The sequence below is a fragment of the Neolamprologus multifasciatus genome, chromosome 3, assembly GCF_963576455.1.
Source record: "Neolamprologus multifasciatus chromosome 3, fNeoMul1.2, whole genome shotgun sequence".
NCBI classification, from domain to species: Eukaryota; Metazoa; Chordata; class Actinopteri; order Cichliformes; family Cichlidae; genus Neolamprologus; species Neolamprologus multifasciatus.
In genome coordinates, this window is record NC_140441.1 from 3,664,253 (window position 1) to 3,677,248 (window position 12,996).

At 39.1% G+C, this 12,996-nt stretch overlaps 1 protein-coding gene across 4 annotated transcripts in view; it reads left to right on the plus strand.

Moving 5' to 3' along the window:
* Positions 1–6,982: 6,982 nt before the first annotated feature.
* The window catches only part of LOC146521107 (uncharacterized), a 30,607-nt gene continuing 24,593 nt past the window's right edge, over positions 6,983–12,996 (plus strand). For 3 of the 4 annotated variants that reach the window (XM_085154334.1, XM_085154335.1, XM_085154336.1), the window contains exons 1-3: positions 6,983–8,120; positions 9,059–9,397; positions 9,571–9,669. In XM_085154334.1, the coding sequence (XP_085010460.1) occupies positions 8,084–8,120; positions 9,059–9,397; positions 9,571–9,669 (475 nt within the window). In that variant the 5' untranslated portion in view covers positions 6,983–8,083. The remainder of the gene's footprint in view (positions 8,121–9,058; positions 9,398–9,570; positions 9,670–12,996) is intronic. The other variant, XM_085154337.1, reaches the window with a different exon arrangement.

A 12,996-nucleotide genomic window follows, 5' to 3' on the forward strand; every position in this document is an offset into this window, starting at 1 on the left:
CCTCATGCGTTAAGCAGATACAATATATGCATACGTCAAATCAAAACCACAATGACGTTTAACACAGTTTGAAAAGAACATTGCCTCATCTCCATGCCAGGTGTCTTCCTGTTGCTGCCGGACGAACGCTTATCGTCTGGAACATCAGGCACACATTCTGCAACAAACTGTTCTTTTGCAAGCACAATTTTGCAGTCACAAGCAAAACATGATTAACCTCTCACCTATAAATGAGTCTATCTACTGTGTGTGTGTGTGTGTGTGTGGGTGTGTGCGTGTATGTGTCAGCCTGAAATGCACTCAGTTTCACCTCTCACCTCACCAGCTAAACCTTGTAACCTTTCCACCAGACAGAAGGCCAGCACGTACACAACTGAAACTATATGTGTAAGATGTTGAATAAATGTTCTAATCAAGAACCTCTACTAAAAGCTTAATCAAAAGATATAAATGAATAAAAGACAATAATGAATAACCTGGTAATTCAAATAGCATCCTCCCAACAGCTCCTCAAAGTAACTCACACTTAGACTCTGCTTTAGTTTCACTTTCAAATCAGAATTCAGGAGCTCAAAAGCCTGCAGTATCCTGTCTACTCAGTGTACTCAGAGTTAGGCCCTTCTTTTATAATGCAATGTAATCTGCATATAAACATTTAAGATTATAACAAGCATTCAAAAGCATTTAAGATTATTGATTTAACTCAACAGTTTAACGTGGTTATAACTGCACCTGTAATAAAGGCTAATTGGGTGCCAATATGTTTAAACATCTGAATGCAATATCAATATTAATTATTAAATGCAATGTTAATGATGATGATTATGAACAATAGCAGCAAAATATTTCTCTAATCCCCACACTCCCTCTCTTGGTGACCCTCTTTCCTTAAAAAGAGGGTCACCAAGAGAGGGAGTGTGGGGATGACACACTTTACTTGTGTCATCGCTCTGACCCTCTCTAGCCGTCCTCTGGCTCAGCAAATCAGACAACAACCTCATGTCATCTAAGTGGTCCAGTAATAAAACGCCAGCTCCCCCTTAAGAACACTCATGCTTGAGGTTAGTCACACCAAATGTATCAGTGAGCCTAAAGTTGGTCAGAGGCTGGAGAGAATGAGAGTGCGAGCTGAGCCCAATCAGCACTCCTCCCTCACCACTGGACTCACTGACACCGGTGAGATACCCCTTACACTCGTGAATCTCCAGTGGTCTGTCCTTCTTCTGGGTCCCACTTTTGTGGCTCCCTTCGGTCTCCGGCCTACAGGATCCTTGCCAGCCCTGTGGTCGCCGAGACCTCCAAAGGGAACAAAACACCTTTTCCTATTCCTCCCTACCTTATCATGTTTGGGACTCTTTAATCAAAAGCATGATCCTAATTACCCTTATCTTATCATCAGCATCCTGTACACAAAACTGTCGCTGCTGCAAGTGCCTTAACTCTGATCTAAAAGTCACCTTTCACAATAGATCACAAGAGAATCATAATAAGCGCCTATTCTACTGAAAGATCAGAGAGAAAACCATTTTAATCAATTAAGTTTGAGCATATAAGCAATTACTCATGCATGAATTTCATCATAGCTAAAAGCTGTCTAGAAACAACTCCTGTGTGTTAACACTAACTTCATTTTAAAACTCACATTTCCTGTGTCATAACCTGTTCTTGATATAGCATTTTTATTTCATTTTGCTCCTTTAATGTAACGATACCTTCTCATTATACTTTATCAGACTTAACCAAAATATATGCTTTCCTTCCTTAGGTCCTTCTTTAAAGCAAGAAACTCCTATTTAGTTCCTCTTTCCCGTCACTTGTTACTAGGCCAGCTCAAATTCATTTATAAGCTAAATGAATTTCAGGCCTTCTATATGTTTCTAGATTCTACATGTTTGTAAGCATGTGCGGCCTTCTATGCTCTAAGTCTCTTACACAATAAATTGTCTGGACATCGCGCCAAACAAAGCTTAAGACCTTCTGTAGACCAAGCAACAACTTCGAATGAGCACAATCGCAATGTGTATACAAAATCATTTCTACGTATATAATCTCCAATGTTATTCATTTGGGTCGGCGACATTTTTAACATCCTCTTCAGAAGCTCTCTCCTCTACCCTAAAAATAAATCTATGTAATATCTGTTTGTGTAAGCCTACATTATAACCACTTCTTCTAGAAATCAAAAAGAAATCAAACATTTTCTACTCCTACAATCTTCACTAGTTTCCCCAAAGCATATCTTTTATTCCCACAGTTTCCCTTTAAGTTTTGTACACTGCTTCTTATAAACACCGGCATTTTATCTTCTAAACAGGATTCAGTTCATTTTAATCCTTTAACCTTGACATAAAAAATAACAATTTCTGCCTCAGTTTTACCATATCTAAATGATCAAAAACCCCAAAAGTTATAACATAATCCTAAAACCCATTTCAAATTAAACCTTAACTCCCTCTCTTTGACACATCTCATGTGTCAAACTCAAAATGCTTCACCCAAGCTTAGGAAATTAAAAGAAAAAGGTTAGTCATATCATCTCTCAAAACACCTCCGCCATCCTCCTCTCAGGTATATCTGTGCGGCCCTGCAAACCTGTGTTTAAGGAATGAAATCAATTTAATCATCATGTCACGTCTTTTCGAACTCCTGGCTCCATCCAGAGCCTGCATCCTTGGAACTTGCTAAAAACAAAACCTGAACTTCACATTTCATACTCAGTTTTCCCCACTTATGATCCAATCTGTGTGATAAAAAAAATAAACTTAAAACAGAACAGTTATCAGTCATGTGTTTCTTCAGTTAATGGTAACATGAGTTATATCAAAAAATGTTTCCCCTTTAGCATTTGGCATTCTCCCACCCATATAATGTAATAAATTTCAGCAAGTAATCCTCCTCAGTCACTGCTCTGTTTCCTCACTTGAAAGCCTCAGTCACACAGACACACAGGAAGCCTCTTCGTCATCACTCACTCCAGCTAATTTGCATACTGAGTCATATCTCAAGAAATTGCCGTAACAAGAGAAATATATGTTTAAACATTACCACATTATTGAATTACTTTCATTTTCCTTCTATACTAATCACTTGCTTTGATCACTCAGTACAAGAGCACTCCTAAGTCACTCTTATAAAAACTACTTTAATCCCTTTTCTTTTCTTTTTTCCATACCTCACTCCCTCTGTCATATAGCTTCTTTGAGTTATTCCTCAACTTCAAGCTTTAAGTGTATTTTATTAAACATTCACACCATTTTAACACTCATACAAGTAGCAAGCTGATTTTCATTGTGTATGTTTATGTTCTTAGCCAGGTTTAATCAATGCCTATGCATTAATCTTCATGAGCTTGTCCTTGTAAGGTTAATGCATTTTCTGCTTATGTATGTGATTTTGCACATGTTGCTTTTTGCAGTGTTTCAGACTCCTTCACAATTCTCCACTTAAGCAGTAAGTTTTCTCTTTCCCAAATTTGCTAACCCAAATTTTGATTTCCCACCTGAAATAACAGCATTCCTGGTCCTCAGCCAGGAGTCAGGGCTTGCTTGTGAGGTTCAGGAACACATGGCGCTGTGAACAATTCAACCAGAAACTTGCCTTAACATGTCCAGTGATGTTAACCTAGAACTTTCTTCCGACCGCTGCATGTGGAAAATTGATCCAGGTCTGCTTTGCCCCTGAAAATAACACAACTGAGACATTTTCATCATTATCATGAGTGCTTAAACGACCCGTTTTTTCTCTCTCTGGTCAGAAATACCAACTTATGACATGTATGTAAGCATGTTCTTCATTGCTTACATGATATCTGGTCATGTTAATGGAGTGTAAGCTGCTTTCTTCATTGCATCTGTAGGTTATAATCAGGTTTAATTCATGCATCTTTTCACTGAGTTCTGCATTCTAACTATCTCACTTCTGATTCTTTCCAAAAATAATTTCACATGTAACAATTTGTTACATTTGTTTTCTATTTTTTGTTTACCTCTTTGTTGTGATCTGGGGGACATCTCTAAACCATCATGAGTTCAGGCTTAAATTTCAACCCAATTATATCCTGTATTCTCGCAGTCGAACTCGTCTGGGCTTCACCTCTCACTGGTCCCTGTCCTTCTCTCCACAGTGTCCTGTGTTGTGTTGAAATCTCCAGCAAACACAATCCCAAGTCAACTGTTTTCTTCTTCTCTGTTTCTTCTCCGTTGATCTTTTCAGTATTTTCCTTTTAGATCAAGTCCCAGCCTGGCAAAATATCACATTCAATGCCTTCAGACAGTCATGTCACACTGTTCTTACCAGCCTGCAGTTCACCGTGCATGTTTTCATCATGTGGTTTCTTTCATCCTGCTGCTGGAGTTGTCAGTGTTGTTTCAGTGGCACTGCCTTTTGCCTGCTGTTAATTCTTCAAGTCCATGATGTTCTGTCGGTCTTCATCAGGAAATTAACTGTCATTTACGCTTCTTCTCAGGATGGGGACAAAGTGAGAGGTCAAGCTGTAACATTTTAGCCAAAACCTGGCCTGTTTTTCCCAATTCTGTTAATCTATCCTTTTGCCGCTGTACTCGAGGTTCCAGGTTGAGAGAAATCCACCTGTATTGACACACTAAAGCATACATACTTTTCTTAAAACCTCCATTTGCTTCATCTGCCTAGAGTTTAACTCGTCTGTCTCTCTTCTCTGGGTGCTCACTTGTCACAGTGAGTTTCCCTTTTATGGGCATGTAGAGTTCCTGTCCACACACCTTCCTGTCACACACACAGCTGCTCAGAGCCATATTTTCTGTTTCTCTTTCTTATTTTACAGCCTAATCAAACTCTTTAGTTCTATTAAGTCTTGATCTAAAAACAATGCACCCTTATTTCACGTACACACTTTTAACTATATTAAATTCTTTGCATTTGTCAGCATTCACATCACAGTCTTCAGCGTGCTCAACAGAGCTCTTTTCAGACACACACCGCCTTTTCTCTCAAGCTTCCACTTTTTCACTCACTCTACTACCAACTTTCGTAGTGTTATTATTACTTATTTATTATTTTTGTACAAATCACACCCAATCACTCAAAACCTACTACTCACAGCATTCACACACTTAAACTGTGACAGGAGTTGAGGACTATAACTCAAAATACGCTTTCCTGAGAGTATTTTATCAGACATGCTTTTCATAATCAGAAAGAGCAAGTCAAAGAAAAACAATTGAAACCTCTATTAATTCTCACAGCACATACATAAAATGGAAAAAATAAAACACACCAGCATTTATTGCTGATGATAGGTTACTACTGAAAGTAATGTGTTAGTCTTAAGCATATACAATGCACTCAATATATTTATATATATATCAAAACTCAGTCAATTACTATACATCCACTACAGCAACTCAAAACTTTATTTATAACCCTCTAACAAACATAAATGGCATCTTAAACACACATTCGACAATGTTTTCAGCAGTATTTGTAAAACCAACTATGGTTTAAACAGTTCACTGCTTACTAATTTGCATTTTCACACACACACAGTCACCAGACTGACTCACAGTCTCCTTTCACACAGAGATCTCTTATTTTATATTACAAAGACGTCTTATATTTACAACCACTCTCAGGCCTGACATTTCAACACCTACACAATTTCGACAAATTTACTATAACCGTTTAAACGGATAAAACCCTGTTTTTTTTGCGATCAATTCACCATTATCAGACTCTAACTGTTTCTGGTCTAATCTCTAACATCCCTAAGTTAATTTAAAAGTCTCCAAGACCCGAGGACGCACCTCTGCTACCCAAAAAAGCGCAGACAAAGAGACTCAAACTCTTAGCTTATTTAGTGTCCCAATTCTCCACAGCAGCCAAACTGGACTATCCCTCTTTTTAAAGAGGACAAAGCCTACGCGTCCGTGGCTTTGGCAAGCGTCACCTCTGAACTATGCGCTTCCTAGCAGCCGCACTGCCATTCTTGAAAAATTTATAATACTTTGAAACAACAATCAACACCTCAGAAAAAGTGTATGACTGACGCAGATCTAACCTGATGACCAATGGGGACTTTAACCCACAAAATGACCAATTCCCTAACTTTCCTACTTGGGACTCCAACCCAATTTCACTGTTTTCCTTTTCCTTAGGACTCCAACCCAGTACTGTAACTTACAAACTTCCATTATCATTACTTCAACTTTCAAACCTCATGAGATTTTCACCAAAATCAAAACAGACATTTACCGGCCAGACTTTTGACCACTTCGCCTTGGGCATTTTTAATCTGTAGCTCTGCTCTAAAAGAACGTACGTACCTGGACCCGCCTACTACACTCACAAAGGTAAAATGATTGGCTAGAATCCAAAGTGTATCACATCTCAGGAAAAAAAGCACCGAAATGTGCGCTGCCTTTCGGTCTGGTTACTACCGTTTATGTCAGAACCGGTGCCATCATGGCACCGGACACCGGTACCCATCCCTAGTTGTGATCAGTGTTTACTCAAAAAAGTAAAGTAAAAAAGTTATTACACATATTACACAGAAGACTTTTATCAAAAGTAATGCAGTATGTTACTTAAATGGAGACTTTTGTGTCAAGGCTGAAGTGGATCAGTGTCACACTGGAAAAACACCAAGCGAGGCTTTTCTGCAGCCAGGTGAGCCACATGAACAGGTTAAATAGATGTGGTGGGCGTGGCCTTTTTAAAAGGAAAAACTAAAATAAATGTGTTTTCATTGGGGTTATTCCTTGTGACTAATTTCTTAGTATAATAAACGTATGTCTTTACTTTAGAAGTACAGATCCTAGTGTTAAAAATACATTGCAGAGGCTGACTTTGCCTCTAAACAATAAATGTGTGCAGTCAGGGGGTAATGTGGATTCAGCAGGTGGGGGAACCTAAAATTAGCTGTAATGTCTCAGTGGAAAAGAATTTAAACTCACAATAATTTTTATTGAGAGCTTCAGTAGATTTTCATAGTGTTCATGAGTTGTTCTGTCCGTTTACTGGCTGCACACCATTTATGCTGTCTGTTTTCTAGATGGTATAAAGTTGCTATGAAGGGGGAATTCAGTCAGGGAATCCCAGCATCATCAGCTAAAGTTCATATCAATCTCTGCTACATTTGATGTAAGCTAACTGTGACCATTAATTCATAGCCACTCTGCACCAGTCACACACTGTTTTTACTTTTTACATCACAGTAAACACAAGTAAACTAACCTGTTTATCCAGCCCTAGCCTGCAGAGGATTTTACATGAAGTCTTTAAATAACCCAGTTACTCTTCCTCAGTTTGTTTAGCAGCAGGTTTCACAATGTGGAAAAACATAATGTCACATGTACAGATCCAGTATTTGATTAGGGAACATGAGGACTTACATGTAAGCTTTAAAAAAGCATCGTTCCATTTAAATTTAAGCTCTCTTCTTCCTCTTCTGTCCTCTTTCTTGTTCTTGTCACTCACTGATAGAACATTAAATACACTCATGAGACACCTGATACACACCTGTGTTCCTGTAGTTTTGAGACTCTTCGCTTTGTCAGTTTTCCTCATTGTTTCACACATGCATGAAGCAGCCTCACCCTGACAGCTCAACCTTCAAATAACTGTGTCAGCTGATCACTTCCTGTCCTGTGATTGGCTGAGCTTCAGGCCTTCTCTCAGCCAAACTGGAAACAGGGATTGAGACAGTGTGAGGGTTTGTGGAGTGCCACAGTGCTGTAATGAATACTGTAGTGGAAGAAGTTCTTTCACACTCATCCTGGAGCTGCTGTATGTCCATGATCTGCATGGAAACACATCTATGGAGAGGAAATCCAGCTGCTGAGGGTCACATCTGCATCATTGTAGCTTCAGTGGATGTTTCAGTGTCAAGACTGAAGGCGGAGCTTTGTGCGTGTCCGGGTGCAAAACTAGGTGAAAGGAAGTGATCTGTGGCCGGCCGGACTTCATTCCACAGATTTGCTTTAACAAAGTGTGAAGCCGAACTCTGAGCTGTGACAGTGTGAGCAGTGTGAGAGTGTAGAAGAAAGTGAAGCTGCTGTGAGCTGATGTCCTGAAGGGCTTTTAAAGAGTCTCTGAGTTTGACAGGAACATGAAGATGTTTGTGGTGTTTGTGATCCTCCTGCACGGTAAGTACACCTTCCTCTCTCTGCTCTCATCATCAGCTTTTCTTTCATCTCTCTCTCTTTAATGTGTGGAAGTGCAGCAGGAGGAGATTTCCATCAAACACTGGATTCTGATTCAGATCTGTCATGACGTGCTGGAAAAACTATTCATGAAATTAAACACTTACAACAACCAACCAAAACCTCAAACATGAAACTAAACACTAGCAAACTACCAGGAGCACAAGACAGACAGCATAAAGAAGGCACGACACAACCCAGGGCAAAGAAAACCCAGAGCTTAAATACACAGCAGAGTAATCAGGGAATTGGTGACAGAAGGGAAACACAGCTGGTAGAAATGAGACCTAATGAGACAAGGGAAGCAAAACTAGAGACACTGAAAGTCTGTCTTCATGGCAATGTAAGAACTCCAGCAACACAAACTGAATTTTTTTTTTTCAAATTAACCAGTCAGAACTTCATAGATAGGTCCGCTGACATATAATAGGTAGGTATTGGTTAATTGGCTAAGTCACGCCCAAGTAAATACCGGACTAGATCATTACTGATGAGGGGGGGGTGACATAACCCCCATATGTCTGAAAATAACACATGCATGAAATGCATAAGGAGGATGCTATAAATATACACACAGGTTAAAAAAAAAGGGGGGGGGGGATCTTTAATGGTGAAAGCACGTTTGAATTAGAAAACAAGATTACATCATCACATAGGAACACATTTCTTAAAAGATCCTTATTTATGTCTCTAAAATGTAAAATTTAGTTTGACATTTTTATGTGATGGACTTCCTGCCTCTGATCTACGCTGTGTTCTCTTTAATGAGTTGTTAAAATGTTGAATGTTTCTGTCATTCTGTCTCCTGGTTTCTGTAAATGTGTCTAAACTTGATCTTCACCTCAAAGTGACTCATGGAGCCTCTGTCTGTGTGTCCTCAGTTTTCCAGCATGCCTCAGCTGTGGAGCTGTATGAGGGGGACTCGTTCATCCTGCCCTGTCATGTCGACACTTTAAATCTGACTAAATCCACAGTGGTGTGGAGTCGCTCCAACCTCAGTCCTCCAACCGTCCACCAGCGTAAACTTCAAGGAGACGAACTGAAAGATCAAAACCAGCGTTACAGCGGCCGAACATCCATGAAGACTGACGCTCTGGAAACTGGAGACCTCAGCCTGAACCTGACCAACCTCCAACTGTCTGACAGCGCCACCTACACCTGCTCCGTTAGAGAACATGGACGTGAACTGAGTCGGAGTGATATACAGCTACAGGTCAAAGGTCAGCAACAAACATCTGCTGTAGATACATCTGACATCACTCAGATAAAACTTAACTATTTTACTGCTGCATAAATATGTTCACTCAAAAAATATTAGCTTGAGGTATGTTCAATAAAATATATCACCACATTCAGTCAGAGGTCAAAGGTCATGTTTTTCTTTTCTCCACAGAACAGTTTCCATCCTGGGCCAAAGCTCTCCTGATTCTCCTGATTCTTCTTTTGGTTTCTGGAAGTCTCATATTTTATTTCCGTCAATATTATAAATCAGGTGAGTGTCCCGTACTATACACAAGTAGAGCTCACACAAACTTGTCTCAGAAGCTGAAAGAGTTGAGAGTTACAAACAGCTGATACAGAGAGCTGAAGAGAAACTTCCAGGTTTGTTCCAGAAGTCAGAAAACCTCCTTCAGACTCAGTCATTGATCAGTGAAACAGCTCCACAGCATGACTTTACTAAATAGTGTGTGTGCTTCACTGCATTGATCTGACACAGAGGCTGCATGTGGACAAGCTGTTCTTTCATTATTTGCAGTTAATCCAGACAAAAGACTCGTTACTCATATTTCCAAGAGAGACCAGCAGGGGGCAGAGGATGTTATAACAAATACGACAAATAACAATATAACAAGTAAAGAACCAATATTCATTCAGAATGTTCAAATACTATATTCTGTACAGACCAGTGAACACAAATGTATGAGTTGTGTGCAATAACAGACCAAAACAAGAACACTGACCAAAAGAGCTGTTCTCTCGCTCCAAAATGAAATACAACTCCTCCATCGTAGCTGTTTCTGACAATTTTAGCTCAATTTGTAGATTATTCCAGGAAACCTTATATTCTAAAGCCTTTTTTCCTAATTCTGTTATGAGTCTGGCAACAAACATTTGCATATTCTTGTGAAAGTGTTGGCTCTATCAGTTCAGCGGATGAAGCAGATGTTGTCATTTAGCCAGGGTAAGGACTCGGAAACAGAAACTGGTCTGTTTCTGTTTAAAAGCATCCGAGAAATTCTCCGCTGTGGAGGAATTTATGATGCGCGAGATAATTGTCCGGTGAACAGGAGACAAAGGCTCGTGAAAAGACATGTTAAAAAGAATACATGATCAGAGATAAAAATGTCCTCAGAACAAATAGAATCAATATTCAAACTGTTGCGAAATCAGTTTCACCCCGGTTCTTTTTATTCCTCGAGGCATCCAGAGACGCGCCGGACTCAGTAGTTATTTTCACAAAAACCTTTATTCATCTTTATTCATCTTCATTTAAGCATGCATCTTCTAGAAGGGGAGACGAGGCCGGTGTCCCTCTGCAGATCTTCACTCCTTTATTTGTTACAACCAGCTTTATAGAAGTGACCCCATCATAAAACCCCCATGGTGTGCTGCAAACTCTGCGTCTGTGTGTGTATGGACGTGCACGTGAGTGCCTGTGTGTGCGCGTACCCGTATGTCTATGTGAGTGCACGCCCGTGAGTGTGCGTGTGGATGTGTGAGTGTAACAGTTTAAGCACTGTGTGTGTGTCTCTGCGTACGTGACTTCCTGACGGTCATAAAAGTAATCTCACCCAAGCTACACCAAATGCCTCTATACAACATAGAAAACATATTTAGTTAACATATTACAAACACTGAGACCCCACTCTGCATCCATATAACAATTATGAGTTTCTATTTATTTGTTTATTTACATAGAAAAGAGCAGTGGTCCAAATATGCAGCCCTGTGGAACTCCTTTGGATTCGGTGCTAAAAGAGGAAGAAAACCAAGCAACGTGGACGCACTGTGTTGTAGCGGACAAGTAATGAGATAACCAACTTACAGCAGTTAAAGATTGACCAGTATTGTTTGTTATTAGAATTCCATTGTATCGCTATTGTCGTTCACTACTTTAATAGCAGCAGTTACTTGTGTTTTTTTCTGAATCCTGACTGATGTTGGAAAATAGTTAAATTTTTGTTAAAAAATTCTTTGAGTTGTTAACTAATAAGCTTTCTGTAGACTTAAACATTTAAACTAAAAGACACACTTTAGATATGGGCCCGTAGTTAGCAATGATGGGAATAACGGCGTTACAAGTAACTGCGTTATTTTTTTCAGTAACAAGTAATCTAACTAGTTACTATTCCTATTTTCACAACGCCGTTACCGTTACTAAGAAGAAAATGCGGTGCAGTCTCATTACTATTTTTCAACAAACAGACGGTTGAAGCTGTGTTCAGCTTACCGCACCTCAGTTGCACGGAAGTAGCTGTAAGTAATCTGGGCGTTACAGCTTTAAGCAGCTGCGCGCGCTCCTGCGGGCGGCAATCACTTTCTGCCTGACGATTACTTTTTGGCACAACACCTGGAGCTAAGGGGGCAAAACAATCACATGAGTGCTGCTGTTTGACTGACGAAGAATAAAGTAGTCCTTGTAAGCCAATCACATGACCACTTTAATATTACAAAGCAACAAGGTGATACAGTTTTTAAATTGTGTTGATAGGCCACATAAAACCAGATTCATGATAAACAATATATATACGCTGTGTCTTTTCCTCAGTCGTTTCGTCACGTTTACTGAGGACAGCGCTAGCAAGCACTCTCTGCTTATGACCAAAGAAACCAAACAAAGAAAAACAGCTCGTTCGTGTTGGTGGAAAAATGCACCATGTCAACCAATCAAAAAATGATATGGCAACATGATATTTGGTTGTTTAGGACTGCTGTCTCCAGGTAGAAACAGGAGTGATACACCTGCTGCTGTCAGACCTGCAGGTATCAGGCTGTGATGTTCTCCTTTATAGTGGACAGAAATTATTTTTGGAGTAGCACAAATAATTTGTGTGGCATCTTATTGAATGCAGAAGAGCTGATTGTTCTGTAAATAGTTTGAAATGGTTATTTAAAAAAAGGGGTAAAAGGTAAATGGCTGCAAATAACTGTTGATTTTAAAATTGACAGTTTATATTTGCATTTAAAGTTATGAAATATGATTCAATAAACATGTTTGTGGTTGTTAAAGTAAAAAAATATAACCTTTTCTACTCTGATTTTATATTTTTTGTTTGATTTTAGATCAATTGTGTTAATACAGTCTGTCAAAATGAAAACCTGACTGTAAATTCAGACACGTGAGGTTGTGTTGAAAACAATGATACCAAATAAGGCAAAGGAAATAGTTTTTAAAGGTCAAATCAAAAGTAGTCAAAAATGGCCAATTATACCCTGGACCCCAGAGGGTTAAACATTTTTTTTTAAAAGTAACACAATAGTTACTTTTCAAGTAATTAATTACTTTTAGAATATTGTAACTCAGTTACTAACTCAGTTACTTTTTTGAAGAAGTAACTAGTAACTATAATTAGTTACGTTTTCAAAGTAACTCGCCCAACACTGGTAGTTAGTAACATCTGAATTATCACCTCCGTTCAGCAAAGGAAAATACACAGATTTCCATATTTCAGGGATTTCACTGTTTAAAGGCTTAAATTAAAAATACAGGTTAGTGGTTCTGCCAGATATCAGCAATCACACATTGGTCACTGATATTTGCAAAAATACCAATATGGACATGTTAGTGAAAAATAAATCAGTAGGATTTAATTTTACA